This window comes from Thermobia domestica, chromosome 5, assembly GCF_964235325.1.
Source record: "Thermobia domestica chromosome 5, izTheDome1.hap1.1, whole genome shotgun sequence".
Classification (NCBI taxonomy): Eukaryota; Metazoa; Arthropoda; class Insecta; order Zygentoma; family Lepismatidae; genus Thermobia; species Thermobia domestica.
The window spans coordinates 161,704,448-161,721,791 of record NC_137458.1 but is presented as its reverse complement, the minus strand read 5'-3'; the positions used below and the strand labels follow the sequence as shown (position 1 = coordinate 161,721,791).

At 35.9% G+C, this 17,344-nt stretch overlaps 1 protein-coding gene across 1 annotated transcript in view; it reads right to left on the bottom strand.

Moving 5' to 3' along the window:
- LOC145686221 (uncharacterized) overlaps nt 1-17,344 on the bottom strand; it is a 307,734-nt gene that overhangs the window by 20,564 nt on the left and 269,826 nt on the right. Inside the window, exon 19 of the mRNA XM_081759284.1 lies at nt 5,011-5,341. Within this exon, the coding sequence (XP_081615410.1) occupies nt 5,011-5,341 (331 nt within the window). The remainder of the gene's footprint in view (nt 1-5,010; nt 5,342-17,344) is intronic.

The following is a 17,344-nucleotide window of genomic DNA, read 5'->3' as shown; positions in this document are numbered from 1 at the left end:
CTTCATAGTTTGTTACTAAAATACTTACTAACATGGATGGGCACCGATCCTGGGGGGCCTAGGGGGCCCGGCCCCCAAAGGTCATGTGGGCCCCCTTGTTGTATTTATGAATATACAATATATTGGCATAATTTGAATGCAATTTATCTTAAAATCCTCATATATGCCCTCTGCATCTGAATGAACCCCCGCAAATTTACAGAGAAATCGGCGCCCTTGCTAACATGTCCTAATTTAAAGTCTTAACAAACCAATATATGTTGCTAGTAAAATAGTTTAAATTGATCAAGGCCCTGGTGTGATAACCACAATATTTCATATCAAACTCTCCCCCCATCACGAAATCCTGACTAAACGAACCAATAAAATAGTTTAGAATGTTACCAGTAAAATAGTTTAGAATAATCGAACTCTGGTATGATAAGCACAGTATTTCATGTCTCGGACCCCCCCTATTACGAAATCCTGGCTACGTGCCTGTAAGTTGAAATATTTACAAACTAGATATTCAAAAAAATAATCGTACTTCACTTTACTCGTCAACATTCCAGCACAACGTAATTCCACAAGGCCTAACGTTATTACCACAATAATGATTTTTTTTTCTTTTCCCACTTATTGACACAACTCTGTCCCTTGACAAGTTTGCTACGTAAATAGAAGTGGGGTTACATGGAACAAACAACCGGTCTACCTCTCTGTCGCCGCAGGGAGTAGGTTTTCGTGGAATTGGAAACAAAGAATGTGTACGGCTCTTCTAAAGTTCAAGGGCAATGAACCGTGATTTGGAAATTCAGGCTGAAATTAGTAGAATTTCTAATGGTCTTTGTAGGAAATTTGTTGACGTCGAAAAAATGTACATAGTCTATATTACAGAGACCGTTATAATGAGCTTTTCATAAGGACTGATTTAGAAATTGAGTAGTTGGAAAGTAACGAACATGATCCAGCTATGTTTGTCTTTTCGTAGAAGACATTTTTTCAGCAATATGTGAAGGGGATGATAGGTTTAGACCCACAAAAATACATTTGGAAACACTAGGTTGTTTCCATTGTAACAGAACAGTGTTGTCGCATTTATACCTACTCATTACTGTGAAAGTTTTTGTGTTGTCAGGTTGTTTTGATTTTTTGTGCTATCATCTCAGTGCATTGATGTGACTATTGTGGTGTACTCGTTATTTTCATTCATCAGTGGAACATAGTTTGCATTCGTATTATTCACATAGACCTAAAATATAAATTTAGAATGTGTATGCGTGTGTGTGTGTATTTATGAACACAATGCCTGAAGTGCGTAAGAAGTGAGGAAAGGGGGTGCCCTTGACAAGTCAGGCACGGGAATTTGTGTTTAATCTTAGGGAATATTTGAAAAAAGAACGTAACGACGGTCCTTTATTGCCAGTGAATAAAGTGATTGAAAGAGTAGATTCAGCTTTATACATTAGCTCTACAACTGTGAAAAGAATCACAAAAGTGAAGTGCCCGGAAGGCCTCACTGAACCGACGGAAACTTTATCCACCCTAGGAAAAAAGCGTAAGATTTCTACAGTAAATGGAATTAAATTGTCTACAATTAAAAGCCATTCTCTAACGTAAGTAGTTTTCATTAAAAAAAAAAAGATATAACATTATGTGTCTTACGCAGAGTCGTTCTGACGCATGTTTAGTGTCATACTAAAGAGTTGAGTTGATTTTGAGTTTAACGTCTCTTTCAGCAGCGAGGTTATATGAGACGTCGACATACTGATTAACGGAATCCGTACCACATGAGCTCCCTCCGGGAATCGAACTGGGGGCTCCCATGCCAAAGGCGCACGCTAACCGCTTAGCCACGAAGAAGCTCGATGTCATACTAAAGAGTTCGACTAACATATGTTTCCATGTAGTAGTCAGGCATTTAGTATGACGCTAATCATACGTCAAAACGATTTTGCATAAGGCCTGTGTTTAGAAGTAACGGTTGTTTTCTTTACGATCTTAAAGCAGACTAATTTGTTTGTTTCTTTTGACTAATACTTTCGTCAGGCATAATGTTAAATGATATTTTTTGTTGTAATACATAGGTGATTCTTTTCCCACAAAATGTGCCCCTTGTTATATTGTATTGTTACAGAAGATAAACGTGGCAACCGCGCTTGATCGCACGTGAGAGTTGTCAGAGCTCTTCTTAGCGCGGCCTTACTCTAGAGAGTGAGAATGATCTGTTGCATAACATGTAGAAAAATTTCATGATGTAATAATTAACAAAATTTGGAACATGTAAGATATTTAAGACACTCGTAGATAGCGACAATATACAAACTATCATAGAGGATGATGGTAGCAGAATGAAACAGACGACGGACTTGGTATCTAGTTCTAGTAGTTCTAGTGAAATAGATTAATAGGTAATTAATATTTATATTTAATGATTAGTTGATACTTATATTTTTAGCATGCATAGTGCATAATGTCAATTTTATTTGAATAACTTTTTTGGGGGTGAATAATGCTGCCAACTGATTTGTAATAACACAAGATTGGGAAAGAGCGAGTAGAGGAAGGGAGGGAGGTCCGAACTGCAGCAACACTGAACTACATGCCACGTACCATTAGCTACTGCTGACGTAGCTTTTCATTTGAAAAGAGGTGTAGACAGAGATGACAGGTGCCTATTAAGTTCTGGTCAGCTACGAGGAGCACGCCGAAAGCTTTTAGGTACTCTTTGATAAATCAACTTATTTACTTAAAATCTTTTACAATTTCTCAAAATAGCCCCCATAACCATCAATACATTTTTGCATTCTTAAAAACCAGAAGTCAAGTATTCTTAGAAATTCGTTTTTACGAATATTAAAAATTCCATTATTATAGTCTGAGTTAGCCTTTTCACTTTTTAAATAGCGGCGTCCTCGAAACTTTTTCTTGAGTTTTGGGAAGAAGGCAAAGTCTCACGAAGCTAAATCTGTAGAATAACCCGGGTGCGGCTGAATACGGACTTCACTTTCCTGTTGAATCTCCAAAGTTTTTCGCTGTTGTATGTGGCCGTGTATTGTCATGATGAGAAAGGAAGCGAGGCAGTGGAGACTTTTGGTTGACAGATCTCCAAGCTTCAAAAACACCCGAAAAGCAATAAGTAACGTACCACTCTGTTGTTATTTTGTATCGATTATCTAATTGTATAGTTGCTGCATGGCCGTCTTAGAGAAGAGAAGATGCGCCATAACTTTACCCACGCTCCGTACTCGTTTAGTTTTCGAAGTGTTCATTTTGAAAACACCATACTGTCGACTGATGTTTTGTTTCGGGGTCATAGTTGTAAATCCATGTTTCTTCACCAATGACGATATTATATGATATTATAAACGTCTTTACTTTTCCCCTGCCAAAATCTTTTAAGCATATACCGGTTCCACTCCATGCAGTCATCTTTTTGCTCAGACATAAGCAAATGTGAGACCCAGCGACTGCAACCCTTGCAAAGATCAAGATAATCTATTAATCTGTTTGGCTTTCGTTCGAATTCCGCAAATCAATTAAAAACTGTTGCACATGGGGGCCCAGAGTTCCTGAAACACTTCTAAACGATTATAACACTGCTCTTGCGTTAAATAGTACTTAAGATCGTAAAAGATCATTGTACGAAAATCATATCGCTCGAGCTCCATTGTTCCTGACTGGCATGCTCAGACTAACTACATTACCAGTCTTCTAATTTTCAAACAAACTGCAGCCTTGCAGTTATACCTTTCAACACTAGAGGGCATACGCTTTTAAACGTGTAATGATTTAGCACGGCAACTCTATTTGAATTTTAGTGTCCAGAAACTTTCGGCACTTTTCAAAGAACCAATTGTATAATTTTACCATTTTGTAATAATAACTTTTAAATGTTTTTTTTTCTTCAGTACGTTTCTCGCTTTAGCAAATATTTTTTTTCATACAATACATTGGCTTTTACTGTTATTATCTGGATCGGTATTTTGATGTATCGGCTTTAGACTGCTTTTCCTATATTTCATTATTAAGATTCATATCAGTATTGCAGTGAAGATCTTGATAATTATATTACTCATTAAATAGTTGATTGTTTTCTCATACCAGTATGACTCACGACACAGCACGCTTCCTGTAGTTTCCGTCTTTTTAGGTTGCCTTTACACAAGTAACTTGTGAGCCGCTCGCGTTAGCCGCTCATGTGGACCTGTAGTGTGAAACCATTGAATACTTCAGAGCCGCTCAAAAGACTGTGATATCAAAGTGGCAGCCATGCTAGAGCTTCAACTTTAATCTCGGCGATAAATTGCAAGAAGAAAAGAAAAAGAAAATATAGACTAATGTGGATTCATCCTGTAAGTCTATCAAGACTGGAAGAATGTTCATTTTACTGTCTGTTTCCTAAACGAAAAGAAGACGAAAGAAAATTGTTCAATTTAGAATGTCTAACTCTTCGTTTGACGAACTCTATAATAGTATAAAATGTGCATTTCATCAGAGTAATACCAAAATTAGAAAATTTTCAACATCAAGTATATGTACACTTTTTTCCATTCCAACTGAGTTCACACTCATGTCTGCGTGTTATTTTTTCCCTGCCAGCAGCCCGCTTGAGCCAACTACTGGCGGGCTGATCTTCATAGCAGCTCAGAACTGCGGCTTACTTGTACCGAAGCGCATGTGTGAAGGGGAACATTTAAAACAATGTAAAGTTAGCAGCTGCAGCCCACGCTAGCGGCTCACAAAATCCTAGTGTGAAGGCTACCTTAAGGATGTGATTTTCCATTTATATTTAGCAGAACTTTTTTTTTAATCATTCCGTCTGGACTGTCAGTGCACCTTGTACAGTGCGTATTATGTATATATCAGTATTATAGGGTTAACTTAAACGACCTTCAACACATATCTTTTACAATATACTGTAATTTTACGTTTATCCCGCAAACAGCTTCAAATTAAAATTTCTACATTCTTAAATGTTCCAAATTTAAAAATGAAAACTAATGCAAAAATTAAGGCTTCTATACTTACAGTCCCATTTAATATGTCTGATGCTGTCCGCAAATAATATGGATATTCATTTGTGATTTTTCCATTTGAAAATGTATATCGTCTTCCGTCCGGAAGTACTGCTTCGTAATTCGTCACATCAATAGGTAGAAGCTCTTTAGAATAGGTGTCATCTAAAGTACTCCCAAATTTATCTTCGATTGTGTTCAATTTTAGGCTCGATTTTTTGGGAAGTTTTTTACCGTTTTCTTTCTTTTTAACATCTTTCTTTGGAGTTTTTCCCTTGACATCTGACTTTTTCTCCTTTTCCGTCTTGTCACCACTTTCCTCGTGTTTTAACTGCGACTTTTGCCTGTAGAAAACAAAACAATCACTCCATCAGAAACTCAAGAATCATATTTTACCTACTTTTTAGTAGGAAAGTACGTAATGTCATACTCTTAAAAATAAATGATAATTTCTCTACTTTTCAATCAGAAATAAACAAGTTTGTAATTAATCCGTCTGAAAAATTAAGTTAATCAGTTAAGTTCTTTGTTAATTTTTAGTTAAATTTTCCAGGAGTTAATTCTTAATTGATAATCAGTGAAAAGTACGTTGTCGATTAAAAAGTTAATCGCTTCTCAAAATCTATATGAAATTAATATTCTACAAGTATTTTTTGTGGTGCATCTCAAACATCTGGAGAACGTTTCCATAAAAGTAATTTGCAGATCGAAGTTAATATTTTAGCCCCACTTTGGCTCAAAGTCTGTGTTTATGTTCCGTTTGTTCAAGGAAAGGTAAACAAATTGCTTAATTATTCGTTTGACGCGCCTAAGAGTTTTCCCGAACAAGAAAGGTTTCTTGTGGTTACGTTATTCATTTTGACAGTAAATCTGTTTTTAACCCTACTTTGGAAACGGGGATGTTCGAGATATATTCCCTCCCAACTTTTGCAGGGCCGGTCTTAGGTGGTGCGGGCCGATTGGAAACATTTTGCGGAGCCTCAGGTTTACAACTAACTTGCACCAAGGTCTGCACCCGCCCTGCTGGTCTAGTGGTTTTACTTATTTCCCTTTGTAACGTTTTTCCATCTGCAAAATGTTCTGGTGAAAACGCTCACCTTGTTCATTGCCTTAGCAGCTAATTTTACAGAGAAATAACTCAAATGGACATGCAGACAGTGAATGAATTTTAAAATACATATTTCAAACTTCTGCCTCGCAATTTTTCAAGAAGATTGTGTACCAGTATTTCTTATTTTTGTTCCCTTACAAGTAAACCTATCGATGTCGAAATCTAGTTTCTTGACCAACTTGGCAGCGAAGTGTAGAATATGAAGAAACGAGCGTAAGCAAAATTTAAAGTGCTTCCGTCTATAAAGACGGACGCAGTGACCAAGAACCTGATTGATCAGAATAAGCCATAACAATATGTTTCAAGTTTGAAAATTTCATTTCATTTGCAGAACAGGTAAAGGGATGAAAAACAAAAACACATTAACCGACACCAGGAGGAAGTAGACATTTATTTGAGAGTATGCTTCTCATGGCCGCTATCTTGACGTCGGCCATCTTTTAACTCGCTCGACTTTTTAAATAAAAAGGGATTTTAAATAAAAAGGAAGTCATGTAATATATCAAATTGGGCTAAAATTTTACGAGAAATATAATGGTGAAGTCAATGTTTCCGTAAGTTTATATTTGTAAGACATAAAGAAATGCACATTGACATTAATTCGTTGGTTCGAAGATTTCTTAACTGTCTATTTGAAAAGAATTCAAGTCAGGAAAACTTAATGTACGCTAGTGAGAACATCGTAGATAGCTACTTATGAAAGGTATAATCAGCTCGAAATCGTTATCGACTGCAAACAAAATGAATGATGATGAGACGATCACAAACCTTAAGGAACTGATGGAAGATGGATGACATGTTTTCCATTGGATTATTTGAGTTAGGAAAAATTCGGTTTTTCTGACTTCAACGGGATTTTTCGAAGGAGAGGACAAAGTTTGTCCTTTGGTTTTGTATTTTGAATATGGCAATAGTAAGAGAAAGGATATGCAAAGAAGTTGCACTCAGGCTGATTTACTTGATACCATCTCGGTAGTATCTCATGACATAATCAGTAAGAACGTCAGGAACTTTTACTTAGTGGGGTGTTCAAAATAAAAGAGGGTGTGCATCCAGAATATACATTTTTACACAAACTCAAAGAAAACAATATTTCTACGCCCAGGGGTGTGTGCAAGGAAATTTGGGGGAGTGTTGGGGGTGTACAGAATGCTCCCTGCACATAATATTTATTTTTGCAACATAAGTTGTAAACATAAAAAAAATAAACTACTGCAGCATTAAATTCAGAAAACTTTTGCTTATGTCCGGAAACTTAATACAAACTACTCATTTACTCCGACAAGCATTTAGAAATCAACTGAAGAACCCCAGTTCAGTATAACCCAGGTGCAGATATTGACTCAGACCATAATTTAGTTCTGATGAAGAGCGAACTTCGACTAAAGAAGGAAACAGGGGTAGCACCAAACAAAAGATGGAACACAATCAGGCTAAGAAGAGACGAAAATACGAAAAGGGAATTTGCAACTGCGACAGACAAAGAAACGTTTAAGGTAGCTTTAGCGGGAGATAACATAACCTCGAAATGGGAAGTAATGAAAGCAGGGATTACACAAACAACCGAAAGCACATAGGAAGAGAAACGAGAACCCAATATAAACCGTGGATAACAGCAGAAGTATTGGAAATGATGGAGCAAAGAAGACAGTTCAGTATAAGAAACAAAGAGGAATACAGAAGGTGCAGAAATCACATCAACAGAGAATAAAGAAGGCCAGAGAAAATTGGATAAACAACTTGTGCAAGAAATTGAGGAAAATATAGTCAAAGGCAACACAGAAACGGCATATAGAAAGGTTAGAAAATAGTTCGGTGAGAAAAAGAAACGTACAGACATTATCATAGACAAGGACGGGACAATGCTAATAGAAGAGAAGCAGATAACAAGAAAATGGAAGGAATACATTGAAGAACTCTACAAAGGAGACAGAGTGAACGAAGAAGAGATAGAGAAGGAAGACGATGTCGATGAAAATGAATTAGAACCCTCAACTTTACAGTGCGAATTTGACAATGCTTTGGAGAAAATTCAACATGGTAAAGTCCCAAGAATAGATCAAATACCAACGGAAGTGATTAAGAACCTCAGAATAGCAACAAAGAAGAAACTATTTAATCTTATTAATGAAATGTACACTCATATCCAAAATTATTGTCGCATATCTATAAATATGTTGATGTAGGAATATAAATTGATAACGAATTCTCCCGGTATTTCTTACAATGTTAGTACGTGTATAATCGGCAAAGACATGTATGTGGCAAATTTCATGTCAAAAGAGTAGTAAATAAGAACAATAAAATGAAAATAAAACCTTCTTGTCCATTTAGCAACATTTTTTTTTTTACTCATTACAATTTTCTTATTTATAATTATTTCCCTGTGAAATTTACCACAAATATACATTTCCCGATTATACACATGGTATCACTATTAAAAGTACCCTGCAAAATCATTATCAAATTTTATTCTTAGAAGAAGACAGTTATAGATATGCGACAATAATTTTGGACATGAGTGTATATCTCGGGAAAATACTAAGAGACTTCGGAAAAAGTATATTGGTCCCTATCTCGAAGAGAAAATGCGCACGAAAATGCGAAGAACACAAAGCGTTAAGTTTGCTTTCCCATGCATCAAAAATACTGTACAAAATTATCGCACAACGAATAGAAGGGAAAATCGAAGAACGGAGTTTGAAGAACCAGTTTGGATGAAGGAGAAAAAGGGGGACAAGGGAAACAATACTGAGTCTACGGTTATCATGGAAGAGCACGTCAGAATAAACAAACCAATTGTAATAGCATTTGTAGATATAGAAAAGGCTTTTGACAACGTAGATTGGAATATCATGTTCAGAGCGTTGAAGAATGTGAAAGTGGATTACAGAGACAAGAATAATATACCAGCTTCACAGGATCCAGACAGCTGTTATAGGAAGACATCAGAAGGAAGCAAGAATAAATAAAGGAGTCAGGCCTCTCCCGTTCAACGTCTATATAGAAGAAGTTATGAAAGAATTCTTTGATAAGAAAAACGAGAATGGCGTAAAAGTAAATGATCAGGTTTTCAGCATAATAATGTTTGCTGATGATATAGCACTGATAGTGGAGAACGAAAAGGACTTGCAGAAGCACTTTCAAACTCGAACGACCAACTGGAAAAACATGCAAAATGAAGATAAATAAGAAGAAAACCAAAGAGATAAAGTGCACAAGAGTAGGGCAGAAAGGGACAAACGTATGGCTAGATGGAGTGAAAATCGAAGACGTTGAGACGTCCTCCTATTTAGGAAGTCTATCCTCGGACGGAAGAAGTGAAAAGACGCAAGTTCCAGAATAGCGAAGTCTAAACAAGTATTCAATAGGAAAAAAGGGACTGCTAACATCAAGAAATGTGTCATTGGACGTTCGTAAACAATTTATTAAGACCATGGCATGGAGCGTGGCGCTTTACAGATCAGAAACGTGGACATTAAGAAAAGCTGAAATATTCAAGCTGGAAGCATTTGAAAATGAAAAAATGAAGTGAAATCTTTGAGTTTTACGTCTCACGGTTATGCCGGTTAGGCTAAAGGAGACAGTGATGATGAGATATGAATGAAACGGTGGAATGAAGAAAGTGGGAGGAAACGGGAGAACCCCGAGGAAACCCACGCACACGGTGTTTGTCCACCACAATGTTTACTGGGCGGGAGCAGGGTTTGAACCCGGGACCCCATTCGCCAGAGGTGAACGCTCTACCACTGAGCCACCGCGGCCCCTGGAATCATTTGAAATGTGGTTTTGGCGCAGAGTGCTGCGCATATCATGGACCGAAAGAAAAGGGAATGAAAACGTACTAAAGGAAATAACGAAGAACGACAGATCACGAAGATAATAGGAAAGAGAGAAAGCAGCATTCGTGGCCATCTTATTCGCGACTCCGATTGGATCACCTTGCGGATAAAGGGAAAGGCAGAAGGAAACCCAGGAAGAGGAAGTCAAAGGATGAAATATCTAGATGCAGTTACGAAGAAGAGAGCTTATCAAAGCATAAAACAGCTCTCGCAACGGAAATAAATGTTTTAAAATTTCCCATTGAACACCAACCTATAGTTGAGGTGAACAAGAAAAAGATGCATATACTTGCTAGCCTCCCTTCCTTGTAGAGTCCATGGCTGTACCTGTATTGCAATATGTAATTGTGTGTACTTGACAACCGAGAGTCCATCTTAACGGTATCATAGCCACTTGGCCGGGAGCCCCGCGAGCAGAATGGCATGTATTAATTACTTGTATTAGAAGCAAAATTTAGTCATAGAGACCACAACATATTGTTTGTGCTGAGACCTAATATGCTCTTAAAACGCCACTGAAGAGTAGATCAAACTGGACAGTAGAGTAGACGGCACTAGCGCGGGGCCCCTTTAGGCGCGGGGCCCGGTCCTGAACTCTTGTTTCTGTTCAGTGCAGTGGTCACTTTTTAAAACAATGTTTAAAGACTCATTCAGCTAGCTCTGGTTGAAGAATAGAACAGGGGAGGATAATGTAAACTGTACTTTGAGTCTGTTAATACAATCTCATTGTCGCTTGCTAAAAGGATAGAACGATATGAAAATGACAAGATGTATTGAATTTACTGATGTTGGGCGTGAATTCTTCATCCTCAATACATATTTTTTATTGCTGTTGTTATATATCCTAATAATGCTCCCACTGGCGATACTTTAGCTTTATCAGATAGTCAAAGAGAAGCAATTCAAGCCCATAAAGAATAAAAGCTTCGTTATTATGCTGTACTCTTCTATATCTGAAGAGACAAGTATGACATAAATTTAATATTTCCAGTGATTTCTTTTAACAGTCGGGAAACAAACTGCTAATAGTCCGGTGTATAGCATACGTAATAGTTTTGTTCGGTAGACACATTAAATTGAATACCCGCCAGGAATATTTAGAAAGAAGTGGCTGGAAACTAATTTTAGATTTTCGATCTCTTCTCAAAGCGTAATTATGCTTCATGAATCATAAACACAGTAAAGAACATTGGAAATCTAGAAAGCATACAATGTAGTAGTTCTAAATTGCTTTTAAACAAATAAGTAAGCTGCTGTGGGTTTTGCATACAATTCAGAAATCTATTGGCACAATTTATGACGTCATAACTGGCTGGTATTCCCATTTCCGTGCCTGGGGAAACAACCATCATTGCACCCCTAAGTTGTGTATATTTATATGTTTGTGACCTCATACCTCTTGAATCACCCCTAACCGGTCTCGATCAAATTTTCAACATAGAGGGTGGTTCGGGCCTGGGATAGTTTTTATTATTTCACTTTGACGGTGCAACTTAGGGGAGCAGGAGGGGAGAGATATTTAAAAACGATCGAAAATGACTGATATTAGTGTAGAATTCATAGTTTTCGGGGTCGTTGAGATGAACAGAGACACTTCCGATGCCGTTAAAATCAAAATTCATCCCCGCACTTGAGGGAGGGAAGGGGGGAGGTATGTAAAGGAATTGTGCATTTAAAGTTTTTATTTCAATCCAGCAAAGCGGGCAATCAACGCTAGTATATATATAATGTGTGTGTGTGTGTGTGTGTGAGAGAGAGAGAGAGTTTGTGTGTGTTCCGTGAAAATAAGGCGATGACAATACAAAATTAAAAGAAAATTATCTTTTCTTCTACAATACTCAGCGAGACTACTAATATATAATATTTGATTTCCAAATCCGTCGGATTTATGGATTGAGTATACTTTTATTAATTTATCTGGATTGATTATAAACTTTATATCAAAGAAAAATTTTTAAAGAAAATAACTTAATGAAGTTGTTTAATATATTCATATGCAATTAAGACTTGCAAATCATTTTTTCCCTTTAAACAGTTCGAGAATGCTGGGAATGCTAGAATATAACATCAAATATTTCATGTTTTTTCATGTTTAAACTCTCTTGTACCTGGAAGGCATTGAGTGTGGTATCTTTGCAAATTATAGTGGGTTCTATCATCAGTTTTCGTACATTTCTTAAAGATTTTTTGTAAAACTATAGCGCCATGTCTACACACATACATACATACATAATCCATATAAAAATGAAATGAAATCTTTAACATCCCACGATTATGCCGATTAGGCTAAAGGAGACGGTGATGATGAGAGATGAGTGAAATGGTGGAATGAAGAAATTGGGAGCAAACGGGAGAACCCCGAGAAAACCCACGAGCACGGTGTTTGTCCACCACAAAGTCCACACGGCGCGAGCTGGGATCGAACCAGGAACCCCAAACACCGGAGGTGAACGCTCTACCACTGAGCCACCGCGGCCCCCATAATCCATATAGTAAGATATTAAACTGTAATAGACTATGTTACGGTTTCTCTTTACCTACCTCTAGAATGTGAGCTATTATCCTCAAGCAATCGTATTTTTAATATGTATCGCGAGTTCTGCCTGGTACTTGAGCTGGGGCTTAGTATCAAATATTAAAATCAATTATTAAAATTTTCTGATTTTGAAAGTCTTTCTCTTTTCTTTCTTTTTTTTTTCTACTAATGTAATTTAGTTTATTACTAAAAAACAGACCAGAATTGTTTCAATTGTGTGGAGTGAAGCATTCGTATAATAACGCTCTTCCAGAAAATTTTAAATCCGATAAATTGCAAACATTTTTAGGTAAGGAAAATTTTAAGTTCTTTTAAACCTTCAGCCATATGGTCAATTACGAGATACCATAGGATTCTTTGATATTAATGACGTGATGTAAAAAAAAAAAATCTATGTAAGGTTTTTAATAAAGTATTGGTATAAAGTTTTTAATAATAATTATCTAATGTTAGGTGTGACTACACTGGAATTCTCCTTTCTGAAAATTTGAATTCAGAAGATCACATTCTTATGTACGGTACTTCTTTTCACCGAAAATTAATCATGCTTTTATCAAGGGAATATTGAATAATGTGATTCACAATGCCGATTTATATAGTCAAGTATAATACTGTGTGCTCTCATAAGAGATCTGACACAGAATTTCCTAGTGTCTGTTATTGAAAAATTAAAGAAAAGATCCATCTTGTTTATTAAGACATTTTCTGTGAATATATTCAATAATGAATTATTTCTCGCTGTAACTTAAAGATGTAAGTACATACACATCATTACATTATCTATTTAAATGTTGAATTAAAAGTTGATCTTAAGAATTTGATGAATTAAATAGAAGCAGGAATTTACACAAACATTTAAAAATATTAATTCTTATTCAAGTCTTTTTCATTAAGAACCGGATTTTTTCATTTAAAATATAGTGAACTAGTTTCTGGTTTTATATCATTGACAAAAATATAAGTTATTTTCTGCGGCAAAGGATGTGTATAGATTAGAAACGAAGTAAAGTTAGTTTTTTAAAAAGAAGAAACATGGAATGGAAGCTGGATAACCACAATTAAAAGTAGCGTACTTTAATTTTCTATGTTTAAAATTATATTTTTATTTCTGTTGATTTTGTAAAATTAATGTTAATTGTCTAATGTTAGGTATGACTACACTGGAGTATTGTAAGGGTCGTCACAAGATTTCTGTCACGAACTTTAGAACAATGAAATCACCATTATTGAGGTCAATTATAAGTACCGTAGTCATATCAAACTGACATTACATACGCATAGCATTCTTACGATAATTTAATACATTGTATCAATGTCTGTTGTTGCTGAAGTTTAACATCCAGGCTTTTCAGCACAGAAACGTGGAGCCACAGTTGAAGATGAACTTTGAACTATTGTAATGCGTGCAATCCTTTCTTATTGGGAATTGAAGCCGCAACCCTGTGCACCAAAGTTTCGCGAGCTAGCCACTAGACCAGCACTGAGGGCCATATCTCTCTATAGTATAAATTATATCTAAATATTATCCCTTATAGAAGTATATAGGAAAGAGATGCACGGAGAGTTAAATTTTAAACATATATATAATTTTAATTGATAAGATTGTTTCCGAATTCTATAACATTTTAATTTTATATTTATTAGTTATCAATTTTGTTTTGTTCTTATTGTAGCTGCTCATAATAACAGATAATTTCCCCATATTCATATTATTATCAATTATACATTTTAACTTCCACAATTCAAAACAATTTTAATTGCATAATATTGAAAATTATAATTTTAATTTTAATCAATTATTTTTTCCTAGTCTTAATTTTAAACTTTAATCTATTAAATTTTTAATTGATTTTTCCAACTATGGAGATAAATACATGTAAATAGTATTTTAATAAGGTTTATGCTGCATGTTTGTTGCAACTGTAGTTGACCTTAATCCCAACTTCTGAAAGGTTTTAGCTAGGGTTAGGAATGCTGAGTGCATGGGCGCCCGCAGGATATTTTCTAAGGGGGGTGGCAATACACACACACACAATTGCCAGAATTAAATCCAACAAAACAAAACTTCATTGCTATCAGCACCACGTCAGCAAAAGAAACAACAAGGAGGGAAATTATTTTTTCAACTCAACTGACGGACACTATCGTTCAAAATACTTAGCATTGCATGCAGCATCAGGCTGAATATAATTATTACTGAAAAAATATGAAACATAACATGGGGGAGAGAAGTGGATTAAAATCTTAGGGATGTATTTGACTAAATTTTGTTCACTCTAAATCATTTAGTGAATGCTGATTTTAAAAGTATACTATTGTCACCAGAAGAGCCTATAAATGTTAACCTTTTTCGAAAATCCAGGGAGGGGCAATTGCCCCCTCTTGCCCCCTCTGTGGGCGCCCATGGCTGAGTGGGCACTTTTGTAGCGGAATTAGGTCACAATGAGACTTTATGCCTATTTTGGATTCTTCCTGCATTAAATCTTCATGTATTGAATCATCATTATTTATAAACACAAGAGATTTCCTATTTTTGCACCTTTTCCAAACTGCTAAGTTATTATTCTTTTCCTTCTTAGTTTCTGCCTCCTTCCTAAAAACAATCTTAGGCATGACTATCTAAGCATAACTCTTTTATTTCTATTTTTCAATTCTTACAACTTTATGTTGAAGTGGACAAGACAGAACAAACAGGAAATGAATATAAAACAAAACTACTGGACAGGGACCACGAAAGACACTTTTCCACCTGGGTGAATCAAGAAGGCTATACTAAGTAAATTCTAGAGGAAGCACCTTCTCAAAACCTTGAAGGCAACCATAACCTCACACCAGTTGTATGACAGAGATGTCATACTAACAAGGAATCATCACCATTCTGAAAGAACAAGGTCTTTCATGACCTCGTGAAGGAAGGAGAAATCGACGTCTATACCAGAGTTATGAATTGGAATACCTGTCAAGTGGATACCAGAAACACATTCAACTGTAGGCACTGTTGCAGGATTGTTTCACACCTTACCCGTTTATTCAAGGATTCTACAACTGCATCATGGCTGAGGTACGGTAAATCCTTTCCTTTCTTTCCTTGCGTCTATTGGATTTTTCTCTATTAATGAATTTAGTGTGTCTCGTTTATTGCCATTCCAATTTCATTTATATAATTGCAGTACTAATTCGATCCTAGATTAAATTCTCTTGCAATGTTAAGCATTATCACTACTTTCTCTTAGGGCGTTTCCACTCAAATTCAGTATTGTTCAATTTGTTTCATTTAGAGCGAAAACTAGCTCTCCGAAAGTACCAGGAACATCAAATGTTGCTTCTAGTTAGGAATAGAGGTGATTTTCCAGCACCGTTTACTCCGTTTTTATACTTTTCATTCCCGTAATCTGTCCCAATTTCTTGTCTTTTACTTTCGTCTTCTTTTACTGCTACTTTTCTAAAATTTTATTCAATATTTCTAATTATCGCGAACGAGTGTGTGAGAATTTTGACAAAATCAAGTAGTTTGTGCTTTCTCTGGGTCCAGATGACGCAGGTGCCATTTCTAAAGTGCACCAACTTTTTCAGCGAGGGAAGATTCGTGATTGCAAGCAGACCTACTTTATATTCAACTGCTGTCATTTAAAACGTTGAGAATAAGAACGATGTACTGTTAATTTGAGGTTAGTCTTCAAAAGAATCCGAATGTTGTCGGATTTGCAACATCTACAGAGTTGTCATTCGGGGTGAATATGAAGCTTTCTTCATCGATGTCTGTAGATGTGGAAAGAAGCTTCAACTTCTGCAGAGACATTTTGTCTCCAAATAGAAACATGCTTATATTTAACATCTTTCAATATACTCATATATATGTAAAGAGAAAGTGAGAACGAGGAGGATACATGGTTTATGTTAAATTGTTTTCGATTGCAATTAAGAAGAAAATAGCATTTTATTGCCCGTTTCTCGCCCTTAGCACCTCTTCCCGTTTTTTCCCTGTAGAAACTCCTCCTAAAAATCCTAATATAACTCAGTGGTCAACAATAAAAAAAATAATTTAGACCAAAAGTTCAGACAATCGTCTGCAGTAAATTGATGCTGCAGTGTGTAAAAGATTATTCTTTGAGAACTCTTATGCGTCATTGCCATTCGAGAAACTTATAAAGCTGTTTCAGAAGAAGTACTAACTTATGTACTTCAGGAAGAACTTCAACCTTTTATACAAAGAGTTTGTTAGTCGCTTCCGTAAACGTTAGTGAGTTTAGTTCAGTCTGTTGAATAACTTATTCAGACAAAACCTCTCAAGTTCATATCAACAATTACGTAGCACTGAACTGAAAGTAGGATCAAAATAAAGGAAAACTAAATAAATAAATAAATAAATAAATAAATAAATAAATAAATAAATAAATAAAACTGATATATAATCGGTTTTATTATTATTATTATTATTATTATTATTATTATTATTATTATTATTATTATTATTATTATTATTATTATTATTATTATTATTATTATTATCGCTTCTCGGCCTTTGACCCCGTGGCGACTCTATTTCTCGAAAGTATTTCTTCAGTTTTCTGGCCAATTTCCATCTAGAGAAGCTGTCCTTTCCTCCTAGAGTGCCAAGCATTTTCTTACTTTTTACATCTCATTTTTATCCTTGGCTGGTGGGGGTTGTTTAACGCTTATGGCAATTAGTCAACCGATACTGTGACAGTATGTCGCAGTGACTGTGTTGCTGCAGGGCCTTCAGCGGCTAAGCAGGAACATTTCCATCTGTCCGTTATCTACATCCTCATATTTCTGAGTAGGAAGGGTCGTGAGATCTTGTTGTTTTTAGATCCCCTAGCACAGTGATTTATTTGTG